Source organism: Mugil cephalus, chromosome 3, assembly GCF_022458985.1.
Source record: "Mugil cephalus isolate CIBA_MC_2020 chromosome 3, CIBA_Mcephalus_1.1, whole genome shotgun sequence".
Taxonomy (NCBI): domain Eukaryota; kingdom Metazoa; phylum Chordata; class Actinopteri; order Mugiliformes; family Mugilidae; genus Mugil; species Mugil cephalus.
Window position 1 is genome coordinate 28,864,858 of NC_061772.1, and position 16,354 is coordinate 28,881,211.

A 16,354-nucleotide genomic window follows, 5' to 3' on the forward strand; every position below is an offset into this window, starting at 1 on the left:
ACCTGACACAGCTTCACGTTTAAGGCTTTTGGTTGAATTCAGATTCAACCTGGTCTGACCTTTAATTTTACTATATCAAAAAATAAAATTGCCTTTTGGATTTAAAACGTATTATAACAGAGAAGAGCTGTACAAAAAGACTACAGGGAAATACCACGAATGACAACCATTGGTTTTGTGAATCTTTTCCAATAACGAAACAAAATAGTTTTGAAACTGAAAGATCTAAAAATCAAATCGGAACAAAATTGACTGATGATGGACACGTTACATATTTATTTATCACAACCAGCTGCTATTTGCAAGATTCAGAAGATGACTTTTAGAAACACTAGGCTTCTCCTTTCAAAATAAAATACCTCAAATTAGGAAAAAATAAATCCTCTTTGCTTTCAAAACAAGATTTTGGTTTGAAGCTCAACCCAAACAAGATTCTCAGACCTCTGCTTTGTTTTAAAACTTTGGTGAAAACTCCGTTCTTCCTTTATCCTTCATTTATTGTTTTTTCATTTTGCTAAAACCCGTTACTGAGCCTGTCGTCTTGTTGTTATGATTCTGTCTGGATAAATCAAGTGATGGTGTTTCCTGTTTACTGTCCTCAAACATGTGCTTTTACTGCAGTGGTGTATTTAGAGGAGAAGCTTTATCATGGAGTTTGGTTATAGGGTTCGTCATAAAGGTATTTTTCATTTTTTAACCCGATAATTTAAAGTTTAAGACTTTCACCTCATAATAAATAGTTAATTAGTTAATAGTTAAACTAACAGTTTTAGTTGTGTTGTAGAAGAAAAGTTTTACAAATTGTACTTTTAGTTAAACATGGTGATGGGTAAAGACTATGTAAACTTTTGACCGAAAGTTGGAATATTTACTTTATTTCCAATGACTCTGTGATTATAAATGTTCAAATTTCATGCTGCCTTCAAAGGGGCTTGTGTTTATCACGTTCAGTGTCAGTCACAACCTGGTTTTCTGAGTTTTGATGATGATTCTGACATCTTGGTGGAAATGGTGGAGCTGGATGATACGTGGATTAGGGTTGAGCTCAGAAAGGTTTTTTAATTAGTTTTTCCAGCATCTCCTCGTAGGAAATCTCACCATGGTCTCACGAGGCTGGTTTAAGGTTTAAGGTTTAAGGCGAGATGTCAAACGTGACAAAGGCTTTAACTCTGAGAGCAACTTCAGACCTGAAAGCTGATTGGATTTAAAGACTGTGACGTATGATGAGGAACTAGAACCGATGACAACTAAACCCAACTGAAACACCTGATCAGTACTTGGCCCTGACGTTGTTATGTTACTATGTCTGAGGCTGTTAAACTCTTAGAATCAGTCGCTTTAGATGCTTTTATACTATTAAGCTCATTGGTTCCCTTTGAAGGCAGCAGTTAATTTCATTGTTTGAGAGTTTTATGGACGGGGAGAAAAAGGTGGGAGTGGAAACTGCAGCAGAAGGGGGAAGGAGAGTAGTCGCACGAAAAAAAAAAAAAAATGGCCCCCAGAAAAATAATCCCAAACAGCTCAAAAGTCTGCATAACCACAGAAACAGGCACGCATGCAGAAAGAAAACATCACGAGAGCCAAGCATGAGAGTCAACCACAGAACACGAGCACAGTCCCAACAACAAAACAAACAAAAAAAAACAAAAAAACCATGAGCAGTGGTTGAAGGGAAGCGTGAGGCTGGGGGTAAGGAGGGCGGGGGCTCCAGGGGCTGACCGTGGAGGTACTCTAGGGGGTCCTGGCCGGAGATGAGCCAGTTTCGGAAGAGGCGGAGGTGGTAGGAGCACTGGTGGAGGTGGTGGGCCAGCGCCCCGTCCAGAGGGAGGTGGCAGCCCAGGCTGAGGTCGGTGGAGAAACACCTCAACAACTGGGCCACGTGGTGCTCCTCCAAGGGCTCTGAGGAAGAAGAGGGAGGAAGGACAGAGCAGTGGACAAGGAGGGAGGAAGAGGAGGAGGAGGAGGAGGAGGAGGAGGGAGCAGCACAAAAGACATGAAACGATAGGTTTTAAGCTAGGAAGGCGGGAGAAGGACTGAAGAACGACACAGATGAGTAGGGAAGTGGGAGCTTGGAGATAGAGGAGGAAGAGGAGGGGAGGAGGTGGTGGGAGGAGGCAAAGACAGGAGGAAGGAGGAGAGGTGTGGTGTGTATGGGGGCGAAGCCGTGAACGAAAGCAGCAGCAGCAGCAGCAGCCGACAGCTTCTCCAAGGCTGCGTGACAGCCAGCGACCGGAGAAAAAGCAGCAAATCATGAAGCGACAAGAAAAAAAAAAAAAACATCCAGCACTTCAGTAAAACTTCAGAGCGACACAAAACAGAAACGAAAGGAAAAATGAATGAAACCGAAATAAATACACCACCACGTTGCTCCTCTGCAGTGTCCCAACGTTACTTTAAAACCCAATCAACCAATCAGCGACTGAGAACCCACGAAAGGAGCAAGTCTGACATTCACAGGAAGCGACAAAAAGTCCCAAACTGGAAGCCCACGTCTCCAGAGAAACACTGCGGGACATGTCCAATGTGCAGGTGAACCTACTACCGTCCACATTCACTGGTGCCTTTTTATGTATTTTATACTTTTAAATAAAACGCTGCAGCTGGACATTTGGTGCCAACACAAAGCATCAACGCTGGGTTTGAGGGAGTTGGGGGCTGACGGAGGGGGCGGGGTCGTACCTGACGGAGGCGGAGCTCGGGTGGAGCTGTCGTCTTGTGTTCCTGTGGTGATGATGATATTTGTGAATAACCCTCTATTGCATGAATTATTACTTTTTTTTTTTTAAGTATTATTTGTTAGAAATGTGTATTTTTTAAGTGTAAAACAAATTAAAGAGGGGGGTAGTTGGTAAACTGGAGCAATAACGCAACAACGCATGCATACACAATCACGGAAAGTGCCACAAAAATATTATTTTGTTTTAATTATGTTATTATTTTGTCTCGTCCTTTCCTTTGTTATGTTATTTTCTAGGAAGAATTAATTGTTTACAGTCTAAAATGACAAAATCTGAATAAAAATCACACAGTTCTTTCATCTTCACATTCACAGTGATGCTGCAAAGTAGTATTAAGTTTTTATACCTTTTAGAAATATCTACATTTCTGCAAAAAAAAATATTCAAAACATCAACAGATTTTTGCACAAGTCCTGAAAGTAGCCAGAGAGAACCCAAGCAAAGAAACAAAACAGAAATATTATAATTTCTGTATTATTATTTTTCTTCAAGAAAATAAACCATTTGTTCATATCTGTGAGGTGCAAAAGTAAATGAACCCTTATTATTGATCCCAATCCTCAAACAGAACCAGTTCAGTCCTGAAATGTTGGTGGTTTCCTACGTTTCTACTGGATGAAGGTCAGGACTTTGACTTGTTCCTAAACATTCATCTGGTTCTTCTGGAGAACCACTGGTGTTCTTGGGCTCCTTGTCTTCCTCCATGACCCAGTTTCTCTTCACATTCAGCTCATGGACTCATGTCCTGACATTTTCTTTCAGAGTTCACTGGTAGAATTCACAGTTTATTGGTCCATCAATGATGAGCAGATGCAGCAGAACAGGCCCAAACCAGGACATTAGCGCCCCCATGTGTCATGGAGGGATGAGGTTCTGATGCTGGAATGCAGTGTTGGTTCATCTCCAAACATTTAAACCAAACTATTCTACTCTGGTCTCATCTGTCCACTAAACATTGTCCCACATGTTCTTTGTGGACAGAGAGCAGTGTCTTTGGTTGTTGAGTGGATTCATCATCATGAACATCAGCCAATGTGAGAGAGGCCTTTAGCTGCTTAGAAGTTCCCCTGGGTTCCTCTGGTTCCTCTCCCACTATGATGGAGTGATGTTTGTTGGTGGACCACTCCTGTGGAGGGGAACAGTCGTCTTCAATCTGTCTGACTCTCTATGGATTATTTGTGGCTTCCAGACTCTTTAGAGATGGTTGTGGAACCTTTTCCAGCCTGATGAGCAGCAACAACAACTCCTTCTTTATTTAACTCCTCACGAAGCTCCTTTGTCCAATCAGACTGAGAGAAATCTCTGATTTATAGAAACTAAACCAGGAACTGAACCAGGAACTGAACCACACCCGAGTCTCTTTACATTGACGGAAACACTTCACTAATACGTAATATTGGCTTTATATTTTTTAATTTGTTTATTGTTTTATGTGTTTGGTTGGGTTCTCTGTGTCCACTGATATTTTTGAGTCATTTTAAAAAAAAAATCAAATTTAATAAATCCCGGATGAAGCTTTTAGACAAATCTACCTAAATACTGAAAAACTCATCAAGGTGTTGTCTTGTGTTCCTGTGGTGAATGATATTTGTGACTGACCCTCTATTGCATGAATACTTACTTTTATTTAATTATTTTTTCATTTTTTATCTGAGAAATGCTGATGTTAATTGTTATTTTATTTACTTGTAACAAGCATTAAATTGGGGTAGTTGGTAAATTGTTTAACTTTTGTTTTATTGCTTCACATCCAACTCCAAAAAATAAAATAAAAAAGTGCTTTTGACACCTGGAAAGTATGTACAGTACATTATCTTCTAGGGATAATTTATTATTTACTAAAACCTTTCTGAAACTACAATTTTACCTTTAGACAAACAAAAAAAAAATACAAATCCCAAAAGTCAGAGGAGCCTCGTACGATCTAACTCAGTTACAGTCAACTAGACTGAACACATACCGTCGTCCTATATCCACATATAGTTGCCATATTAGCAATTAAAATTACCATTTTATAAAAGCTTTAACGCCAGATAACGCTCGTGTTTGCATGGATTCTTCCTAAATATTGTACGATGTCACACGTCCATGGAAAAGTGAGCAGCAAACTGAACTTCCTGAATATGTAAAGTCATCAAACATCTGTGGTTTTTAAGTAAAACATCCATTCTCACAATTAAACTTCAAAAATATGAATCGACTGCGGTGTTGCAACACATCAATGCGCACAAGAAGCAAAATATGTTGCGCTATTTACACAAAAACACAGAAGAAGTACACAAAGCGATCCAATGCAGCCATCCAAGGCACATTTAGTCGATAGAAACCAGTCGTTATTTGGTATTTTTCTAAAGATAATGGTGGAATAAATACAAACGCATGGAAACCAACGCCTGCTGCCACTAGAAACTCTCCCGGTCGATAATTTCCTTCCGTCTCATCATTCACAATCAAAAAAATAAAACCTCCAAGTAACAAAAAAAAAAAAGAAGAGCAAAGCAAAGACTTCACGTTGTGGCACAAACACTTTTGTTCCACTTCTGCTTCAATAACTTTAAATTTGGTGGTTTTTTTTTTCTTTTTGTTTTGTTTTTTAAGTCTGAATGAATAAAAACAGAGCTGACCATCGTTTCTTTCAGAACAGACACAGGAGATGGGATGAGCAATGATTTAACCCGTCCCCAGTTTGTCAATTAAGCTGTGACTGAACTCAGAAATCCACACAATAAATGCAAAGAGCACAAATAAATAAATAAATATAAATATATATATAGTCGGGAGGTGGAGGTCAGAGGAATAGAGGAGGAGGGTTAAACATTGATTTGCCGTGTTCACATTGTTTTATGTAGTTACTTGGCAACACACACACACACACACACACACACACTCATCTATCAACTGGAAAAAAAAACAAAAAAACAAAACTATGAATTACTGGATAATGGAAACCAATTTACAAACTGTATGCAGGATGTTAAACAGGGTTCCCAGCCGTGGCTCATTAACACCTTTTAATTATGAAAACAGAGAGGTGGGGGGGGGGGTCTAAAAAGGTTAAAATATGAATGATGAAGCGGTTTGATGTGATACGTCCATTAAAAGTGAAAACGAACGTCGGGATATTTTTAACCTGTTCTGCTTCAGTTCCTCTTCGTCTCTTGCACGTCCCCAAACTTTATGATGATTGAAAGAAGCTCTTAAATAAGAAATGTTTGACCTTTCATGATCATTTTTTTTTTTCAGCTGGCCCGGTAATTTTAAATCTGTGGAGTCTCTCGATCGTGAACCTACAAAATTCCTCGCCTACACACACTTGCCAGTTCATTAGGTACTCTAGTAAATGCATATAATAGTCGTGTCTTCTGGTGGTCGACACTCTGAAGCTTGGTTTAAACTTATATTTGTTAATTATAATGTTAACGAAGACGATAACGAGCTAAAACTAACATCTGATAATAAAAGTTATGAGGAAATGTTTATGAAACCAGGTGGGACTGATATTTGATGCGATAAGATGTTATTCATTATACAAGATCATTTTCTAAATGTGCGTCCCTGTCATGTGATTGGATAAGAGCCGTTTGTCTGATCTCAGCCACATATTACTATTATATATTATTACATAAACAGTGGACAGAAGAGTGTATAATGTATTAGCATTTAGCATTTAGTTATAATTGTGTATAATAAATGTGGTTCCTGGAATGAATCCTTCTTGCATACACGGCCAAATACAAAGTAATACAGTGAACCACAGGTCTTCAACAGGGGGTTCGCGACCCCTACAGGGTCCGCGTGGGTATTGCAGGTGGGTCACAAATATTTTGGTTGATTATACATTTTTTGTATTTTTTTAGACTTCTTGGTAAAAAAATAAATAAATAAAATTTATAGCACTTGAGTTGTGTTTAATGTAAGTAAACGACGGAATTAATCGTTTGTTTTCATTATTTTGGATATATATACTGTTATGTCACCAAATAATTAGCCAGGTTATGTAACTCATACAAATAAGTTAAAATGAATTCAGTGAACTTTGTTTTTTTGGAAGTTGGTCATGTACATGAGCAGCTGAACTACCTGATGTTACAGAAGACTTGGCCTCACTGCCATTCTTAAACATCAAATAATAATAAGTATTCAAATAATTTAATGATTTAAAGACTAAGTCAAATACAAAAATAAATTAATAAATATATAAATTATAATCATAACTTGAACAGTGGTAACAGTCTTGGAAACTGGAATTTTCTTTTTTTATATATACACTAGTTTTCATTTTTCATACTTTTCCAGACCTGGAAATTTATAAAATCTAATTCCGTACTTTTCCAGACTTGTGTAGGTATCGTAGGAATCCTGCTGCAGTTTTATACTGACTGAAACTGAAACGCTATTTGGCTTCATTCTTAACGGTTTCACCTTGAATCACCATAATAATAGTTATGTTCAGAGATCGACCGATATTTGCGTTTTTTTACTGGTGTCAGCATCGGCTGATAGTTTGTGTGTAGTTAAACACCACAGGGTGTCAACATTACATGAGACTGATCCTGTTATATTCTTGCAGTTGATTATTTTATTACCTCAGTGTGTGTGTGTTTGTTGATCATATCTATTGATCCTTCTATAAAACCTTAACTTTCAGAAAATAAATGATGTATTTCATCTAAAGACGACATTTACTCTAAAACAGCTGCCAAAATGAATGTTGTTAGTTGCAGTTTGACTAAAACTAAATCAAAAACAGTCGTCTGTTCGTGTGCAATGAAGGAATCAGACCATTTAGAGATGGAGATAAATGTTAAAGAACTTCTACCACGACGCAGAAAAGAGAGAGAGGCAGCAGATGGATGTTTAGGAGGCGGGAGGAGGAGGAGGAGGAGGGAGAACTTTTTGCATTTGTCCGGACGTTGAGAGACGTTAACGAGAAAATCCATTTCAGACCGATCACACTTCAGACCGTCTGCATCGGTACATATGACGCAGAAAGTTTTAAGAGTCAAACAATGTGTTGCTACAAGCTGCTTCTTTTAAAAAAAGAAATCGCTGACATTCCTCGTCTAAACTCTTCTTATTAAATATCTCACAAAGCTGGAGGACCAGTGGGAACCCTGGTTAGAAAGAGAATGTCAGGCAGTGTTAGAAAAAAGTCCAAAGCGTATGGGTAACAAAAATAAATAAATAAAAAGTAAATTAAATAACAGAAAACCTGGAATGCTTTAGGGCCATGTGAATTAAAAAAAAAAAAAAAACAAACAAAAAAACCCCAAAAGGTCAAAAAACGAAAGTTTGAAGACATGCAAGACAAAGGGAGGTGAAGTGGAAAAATACTTGAAAGAAGCAGACGTACCATTAGTCGGATGCTTTGCAAACGACACAGAAAATCGTTTTACTGCCGGCATAGACAACAACTCTGAGGAAATAAAAAAAAAAAAAATTCACTAGTGTTACTATGAGCCACAATAACTGACATGAATTCATGTTTCACTTCAACTCTCTGCTCTTTTCTAACGTGGACGCGGTAAAAAAAAAGAAAAGATCTGGAGGATCAGGAAATGAGGCTGAACGGTCGAGTGGAGCCGACACGTCTTCCTGGTGGGAGTGAGATGAGATGGTTTTAACTCAGGTGGGGGGGGGGGGGTGGAGGTGGAGAGGACGAAGCAAATAAGATGAAAATAAATTAAAAAAGTAAATAAACGAGCCCAACCTTCAGGTCTAATTTCTTTTCTTTTTTCCCGTAACGAGCTACACAACAATCCGAAGTGAATCCTTCTGTCGACGGCGACAAATATCGACCGGGACTGAGATGCTTCAGCAAATTAAAATAAGAAAAATACACTCAACAGAGCAGCATGCACCGATTCAATCACAATTTGAGGGGTGGGAGGGGGGGAAGGGGAAGGGGGAGGGACGGGGACGGGGACGGGGGGGGGTGCACTGACTACACTGAAGATAGAATGGCTCCTCTGATTCTGGAAAATGAGGCGTAACAAGATGGATGACAAAGACCGACAGCGAAGCTACATGTGAGAGACACCGAGGAGGAGGAGGAGGGAGGAGGGAGGAGGGAGGGAGGGAGGGAGGGAGGCTGAGAGGAGGCGACCTGTGTGATGCCACACTGACACCTAGTGGACGACATGACAACATGACAAATCAAGCAATGGACGCCATGTTTGGAGTCAGCGCTAAGCCCCTCCCCCTTCCCTCCCTCCCCTCGTACCTTTAGACAAACAAAAAAAAAAATATCTTCACATACAATATTATTCAAAATCAGACTTGAATAATATGTGGTTAACAAGCAGAGGGCTGGAATCCATGTGCAAAAGTAAATAAAATAAAGAAATAAATAAATGAATAAAAACCTGGATGGTGTGGAGGTAAAAAAAAAATGTGCCGTCATGTTTTAGATTTGTGTGAAACTTTAAAGGTTCATGGATCATGTGAAATAAACATGAGACACTCATGTTTTAAGGAGGAAGCTAAAGGATAATTACTGATAAATCAATGCTGCTCTAAAAATGTAACGTATCCGACAAAAAAAACGAGTCTGACTGGTCTAAAAAACCTCCACTACACAGATTAAACCACAGCCTTGATTCTGCTTTAATTAGCTTTTAATTGGGGCCTGAGGCTGCGTGTGGATAAAACTAAATAAAAAAACTAAAAATGCACCAGTTTTTATTCAAAGTGTTGGGGAGGAAAGAAGAGATGAATAAAAAGAGAGTTAAGTGGATCTGGTGACTGGGATGAATATGGAAAAACCAGTAACACTTTTCTGCACACTATGAATGTTACATAAGTAAATACCTAATTTATAAAGCGTTACTCCTTCATTAATGGACGTTATTCAGCAGTTAGTGAATGCAGTTATAAGGATTTATCTGTAGTTCACAACCATCTATTAAACATAATTAAATTTTCATCAATGGTTTTTATCAACGGTTCATAAGATCATTTAGAAAATGAAAGTAAATGATTAATAATCTAAGTAAATGTACATTATGTATGTTGAAAGTCTAGCAGACGTTTCTTTCTTCATTTTACATCGTGTGCAGTTGAAATAAATATTTTCGGTGTTTTTTCTGCATCTTTCTAAACTATCAACATCTTTTACATATTATTTTTTTCACAAATTTAAATTCCTTTAAATAGACATTAACATGAATCCAATATATTTTAGTAAAGGAGTAAGGAACAGCTTAATATTGAATGTAAAATGATAGTAATAATGTATTTTTATAAATAGCATTAGGCCGAGTTTAATATAAAACACATATAGTAGTTAGGTAGCTACTTAATCTCTCCATTAAAAACATTAAAACTACATTTGAATAGTTTATTCATTTCTAAATGATCTTATAAATAACTCCTAAATAACAGGTTTAATATTTGACCTCTACATGTTTGTTTAATTTCTCCAACATATCTGGAATTAGTAGGACCAAGCGTCGTCTTTGAACAGGAAGTTTTTTTTTTCCTCTTAAATTAACAACATTTATAACTAAATCACAAACTGCTTATTAATGTAGGAGCGACGCTTTATAAGCGGATGAATTAAGTATCAACCAATGCTTCATATAGTGTGCAGTTATTATAAAGCGTTACCCCAAAAACGATAATAGACATGTATGTGCGTACATGAGCATTAACAACCCAATAAAATGAGCCGCCTGACTACACTTTAACTAAGCCTCGAATCTGTGAAGTGTTTTTATTTAAAGTGTTGAGAGCTGAGTCGTCTCATGATGTCTGACATGTACATTACAGCCAGTGCAGGTGCAGGACACTGATCCCGTGCAGGTTTTTTTTTTTTGTTTTTGTTTTTGTTTGTTTTTGTGAAGGCGCTCGGTCTTTAAACACGTACCGTCTTTGTAGGACAGACTGCCGGTGGAGAATTTTTTGCGGTGTGCGCGTGCGTAGTCCTGCAGGTTAGGGGCGCTAGAGGAGCCACCGAGGACGGTGGTGCTGAAGAGCCCGGCGCACTGAGAGCCTGCGAGGGGGTCGGGGCGGGGCGGTTAGTCAGCACTACATTACATGCCGTTACTCAAACAACTGACAGAGGAAAGGAAAGAGAGAAAAGAAAAGAGAAACAGACACAAGGACTCGAGAGAAGACCATGCAACTGGTGCTTAGCCTCCAGCTCCAGACCCTCAAAGGATGGAGGATGGAGCCAATCACGCAGCTTCTAATGAATCTTTCCCAGAATGCTTTTCAACGTTACGCTCAAACAGAGGGTATAAAATGGGAGAAGCACGGAAAAGAGAAAAAAATTATGTTCTATAAGAGATATTTGCAAGAGAAAGACTAAAAGGCAAGAGACACACCAAGACCGACAGTCGGGCCGTCGGTGAGAGAAGGCGAGAATAGTTGTTTTTTTTTTTTTTACGGGTTGAGCAGGTTATTTTTTTTTAAAGATGATTCGACGTGTTGGTGAGAGAGGAATCTCTTACTGGTCGCTTAGTTTAGACAACGAGAGCATGAGAAGAGAAACGAAAAGTGGTGAAAGGAAAAAAAATAGATTAAAAACAGATTCATATCCATCTCACCTGAGCCTAAAAATACACAACGTGATTTAAGTGATCAGCGAGATCCAGACCGGCTACACCGGTTTGTAGCTCTTCCTAGCTGCCTAGCTAATAGTAGCTTATTGAACCTCCCAGTTAATACTAGCTCTTCCTAGCTTCCTAGCTAATGATAGCTTTTCTTGGCCTCCCAGCTAATAACAGCTCTTCATAGCTTCCTAGCTAAAACTGGCACTTCCTAGCTTCCAAGCTAATGATAGCTCTTCATAGCTTTCTAGCTAATACTAGCTCTTCCTAGTCTCCCAGTTAATATTAGCTCTTCACAGCTTTCTAGCTAATACTAGCACTTCCTAGTCTCCCAGTTTGTATTAGCTCTTCACAGCTTTCTAGCTAATACTAGCTCTTCCTAGTCTCCCAGTTTGTATTAGCTCTTCATTGCTTTTTAGCTAATACTAGCTCTTCACAGCATCCCAGCTAATATTAGCTCTTCACAGCTTTATAGCTAATACTAGCACTTCCTAGCTAATACTGGCGCACGCTATCTTCCCAGGTAATAATAGCTCATCATATCTTTCTAACTAATACTGGCACTTCCTAGCTTCCAAGCTAATGATAGCTCTTCATAGCTTTCTAGCTAATACTGGCTCTTCATAGTATCCCAGCTAATATTAGCTCTTCATAGCTTTCCAGCTAATACTAGCTCTTCCTAGCTAATACTAGCTCTTCCTAGTCTCCCAGTTAATATTAGCTCTTCACTGCTTTCTAGCTAATACTAGCACTTCCTAGCTAATGCTGGCTCTTCATAGCATCCTAGCTAATATTAGCTCTTCATAGCGTTCCAGCTCATACTAGCTCTTCCTAGCTAATACTAGCTCATCCTAGTCTCCCAGTTAATATTAGCTCTTCACAGCTTTCTAGCTAATACTAGCACTTCCTAGCTAATACTAGCTCATCCTAGTCTCCCAGTTTGTATTAGCTCTTCATTGCTTTTTAGCTAATACTAGCTCTTCACAGCATCCCAGCTAATATTAGCTCTTCACAGCTTTATAGCTAATACTAGCACTTCCTAGCTAATACGGGCGCACGCTATCTTCCCAGGTAATAATAGCTCATCATATCTTTCTAACTAATACTGGCAATTCCTAGCTTCCAAGCTAATGATAGCTCTTCATAGCTTTCTAGCTAATACTGGCTCTTCATAGCATCCCAGCTAATATTAGCTCTTCATAGCTTTCCAGCTAATACTAGCTCTTCCTAGCTAATACTAGCTCATCCTAGCCTCCCAGTTAATATTAACTCTTCACAGCTTTCTAGCTAATACTAGTACTTCCTAGCTAATACTGGCTCTTCATAGCTTCCAAGCTAAAATTAGCTCTTCACAGCTTTCTAGCTAATACTAGCACTTCTTAGCTAATACTAGCTAATACTAGCACTCCCTAGCTAATACTAACTCTTCATAGTTTCCTAGCGAACACAAGCTCTTTCTAGCCTCCTAGCTAACTAAAGTTCTTCCTAGCCTGCTAGTTTATCGTAGCACTTCCTGTTTTGCCTTTTGAATACTGAATCCAGACTACTGCCCCCTGCTGGTATGAGGAGTTATCTCCTCTCAGGTGCTGAGTGCATGTGTATGTACCTGCTGGACATTGTCTGTCGTCTTTGTGCTACGTTCAAGTGCATATTTTTTGGTCTAGACACGAGAGGTGTGAGGCGGCGTCACAGTTCTCCTTCTGTGCTAATGCTAATGTTTTGATTTGTCGGTTTGGTGTGTCCCTACCTTCTACAGCTGACGTTTAAAATATGTGCCGAGAGTAATTCAACACCAAACACAACGTTTTTTTTTTTTATTTTCTTTTCTTTTAAACAGGCTCAACAGCTGCAGAGTCAATCATTTCAGTGGGAAGAATCTGAAGCTTACTGTGATGGAAAGAGGAGGATGTGAGATGTTAAACTCTATGAACCTACATAGAGGCTGTTTGTGATAATTATCTCAATAATCACAACACGAAACAACATCACAACTCGATGCAGAACAACAATGACCTCTAGTTGCAGACAAAGATTAGTGTTATATTAGAGACGCTGTATCTACAGATTGTAAGTGCACAGATAATTTAATTCCAGGACAACGATGCTACGCTGTGAAGTATTAGAGGGAAGTACTGCATTAGGATGAATTAGGATGCAGTCACAAAATAAGTCTTTTCTTTAAACACACTGATTTTTATCTCCATGTGCAGAAAAGATGCAGAAACTACCTACGTGCATGCATTTTCCCCTTTGAGAGAGTTTAATTATTATCTCCCATTAACTGTTATTGTAACCTGCACCCGTGCCTCCCACTGCGTTTTACTGTGGAAAAAAAGAAGCATCATGACACCTACCTAATCCGCTTTGTTTCATCTCGGGGGACTGACGTGAGCAGAACGAGAAGAGGCGATAACTGCCCACTTTGGAGGAGGACGTTTCTGACAGGACCTGGTGGTAAAAACAAAACAAGAAATACATCATAAAACTCAGTTCAGGCAGAAGTCTCCACCATGTTTCCAGGATGAAATATGACCTCAGACGAGAGGAGAGACTTGAAAATGTATAAAAACACAGCTTCTATTATAATAGCAGTGATTTCATGCTTGACAGGGTTTTAATGGATTCTCTGACTGTGCATTTCAGTTCAGCTTTTAAAACCAGAAACCAGAAAAATGAGACAGTTAACTCAAAAAACTGTCTCATTTTCCTTCAATGAAACAGGAAGTAGAGCTCAACATCTGCAGTTTCCAGGTCTCTCCGGTCCATTATGTGCAGCTCTACATATTCTTCTCCATATACAAGACAGAGAATCATGTCCCTGCTTTCTTTAGACCAACAGAAACAACTTCTTCTTCACCTACAAATAAATACTGCTGTTTTCTTGTGAATCAATTTAGTTTTTGCTTTTTAAGTTAAAAGAGCAAATGAACTCGTATTTATTTATTAGAGTCTAAGACCAAGTGTCTTTGCCTCTCACCTCCATGGACCCGGTCTTGTGATTTCGTATGAGCGGTGACCTCCTCTGAATGGTGATGGGTTCGGACAGCGGCACAGCGCGGTCGGTTTCATCTCGGGACAGATCCTCCAGGCTGCCGGGGTCGGGCTGTTTCCTCCCATTCTGAATGAGAACAGCAAGTTAAGCAAGCGGAGTGTCAAAAAGTGTCATATGAACATGGAGATCAGCAGCATTAGTTTGAATCATTTAATTTAACAGCGTCTAAAATGTAAAATTAATTTAAAAAAGCATGAAGAGCTGTTGTGTGAAAGCAAAATAAAAGAGAAGTCAATGGAAGTAAATGTTGTGGTTCACATTTAGTGTCAGGTAATATTAATTTATGCTGTATATTTTGATGAAGTCACACTTTAAGTTACTTATTAACTTATATTCTGTTGTTGCTTTGGTGCAGTCACGGCCGACAGTAACTATTTCAGTTACAACAATAAAACAATAACCTGAATATCTGTGATCACTCCTCGTCATCCTTTTAACGCTACAGTATTGTATGGCTTCGTATTATATGCTATACGTTACTTCTCAGTAAAGCTCTTAGCGTTAGCATCTTTTATTTAGCTACATTTAAACTAAAACTAACTGAATCCATTTTTTTTTTTCCATTTTTCCAAATAAACGAGTCCTCTAGTACAAAGCCGTAAAGTACCAAAAGTTCATACAGCGTAGTATTTCCTGGTGTTGAAATCAGGTCCATATAAATATCAGGAGACCTGATTTCTGGCCTCATGTCACTGTTCGTGGTTTTTATTGTCCTTAATTTGATCTGATAATCCACATTTTTCCCGGTTTTGCTGCATTTACTGTTTTATTCCACCATGTTTCGCCAACGCACAGAGAAACACATCTGGATGTGACGTGACCGTACCTGCCGCGCCACCTCTGCAGACGCCGGCCTGAAGCCAAAGCCGGTCGGCGCGTTCTCCTCCTCCTCGACGCCTTTGACACCGGGGCTGAAGTGAAGCTCCACGTGGAAACGCTCCTCAGAGGAGATGTCCTTAAAAAAGATAATATTAGAAATGTGTAAATCTAAGCAAAAATTTATCAACGCAAAAACAACTCAACCTGGAAAAATCAGGCAGGGCATTAAATGCATCACTCATCATGACAATAAATTAGTTCTTTAAGTCAGTCTACTGCAGTAATTAAATAGTAAATAGCAAAAATCTGATTATGCATGAAAAATACCTCTTGATACGTCTGTAATAAACTGACAAACGAACAAAACTCTACCTTATTGTTGTCCTCATAAAGCATGATGACAATCTGAGTCATGTAGTTGAGTTCAGAGACGGCGCTGAGGTAATCCATGGCACGCTTCCACTGCTGGTCCTTCTCCTCCTGTAGCAAACAGACGTGAGCACACACAGGAAAAAAAAAAAAAAACAGAAGAAAAAACGACTGTCGGCTTTGAATCTCGCAAAGCGCTGCAGAAGTGATGTCTGTCTTACGTCAAGCAAGCCTCCGTAGCGGAAAATGCTGAGCAGGGAGTGGACGTGGCTCTCGCTGGTGAAATATAAACGCGTCCTGACGTGACGCCCGGGAGACATCACTCCACGAGAGTATCTGCAGACAGGCCGAGACAAGTTGATCTCGAACCGTGCGTTAAGCGAAACGCAGAAATATAAGATCTCGTAAAAGACTCACAGAGGGTGGAGTTTGTTGACAGACTCGTCCTCGTGTGTCCTCTGCAGGTCCAGCTGGATCTTTCTGACCAGTGGGAGGCAGTAGGCGTATGCTATGTCCAATTTCTCCACTTTATTTATTCCATATTCCTGCAAATACACACTTCATTTAATAAAATATAATATTAAGGGCAGAAGTTACACTCCATCTATCTGCAGTCCATCCTTCTGCTTCTCTAAGGCAGCGGTTCACCATCAGTTTTCACCTGTTTCACCAGTTTTTCACCAGTATTGCATGTCAGCTGCAGTCCTGAGTCGGAAATTACTGCTTCCAAAATAAAAAAATAGCTGCTGCACATATTTTAATGTCCAGCAAGCGGTGGCAATATACCAAACTTATTCTTTCTCCTCAGATTTAACATGTAACAT

At 39.2% G+C, this 16,354-nt stretch overlaps 1 protein-coding gene across 16 annotated transcripts in view; it reads right to left on the minus strand.

Annotated features, from left to right (window-relative positions):
• ppip5k1a (diphosphoinositol pentakisphosphate kinase 1a) overlaps nt 1-16,354 on the minus strand; it is a 42,171-nt gene that overhangs the window by 5,635 nt on the left and 20,182 nt on the right. The window contains exons 20-29 of one of the 16 annotated variants that reach the window (XM_047580480.1): nt 15,948-16,075; nt 15,752-15,866; nt 15,534-15,641; nt 15,169-15,297; nt 14,268-14,408; nt 13,645-13,738; nt 10,606-10,731; nt 8,092-8,154; nt 2,680-2,721; nt 1,720-1,899 (exon numbers count right to left, since the gene is read on the minus strand). In XM_047580480.1, coding sequence (XP_047436436.1) covers nt 1,720-1,899; nt 2,680-2,721; nt 8,092-8,154; nt 10,606-10,731; nt 13,645-13,738; nt 14,268-14,408; nt 15,169-15,297; nt 15,534-15,641; nt 15,752-15,866; nt 15,948-16,075 — 1,126 coding nt within the window. The remainder of the gene's footprint in view (nt 1-1,719; nt 1,900-2,679; nt 2,722-8,091; nt 8,155-10,605; nt 10,732-13,644; nt 13,739-14,267; nt 14,409-15,168; nt 15,298-15,533; nt 15,642-15,751; nt 15,867-15,947; nt 16,076-16,354) is intronic. The other 15 variants (XM_047580484.1, XM_047580482.1, XM_047580481.1 and 12 more) reach the window with 15 other exon arrangements.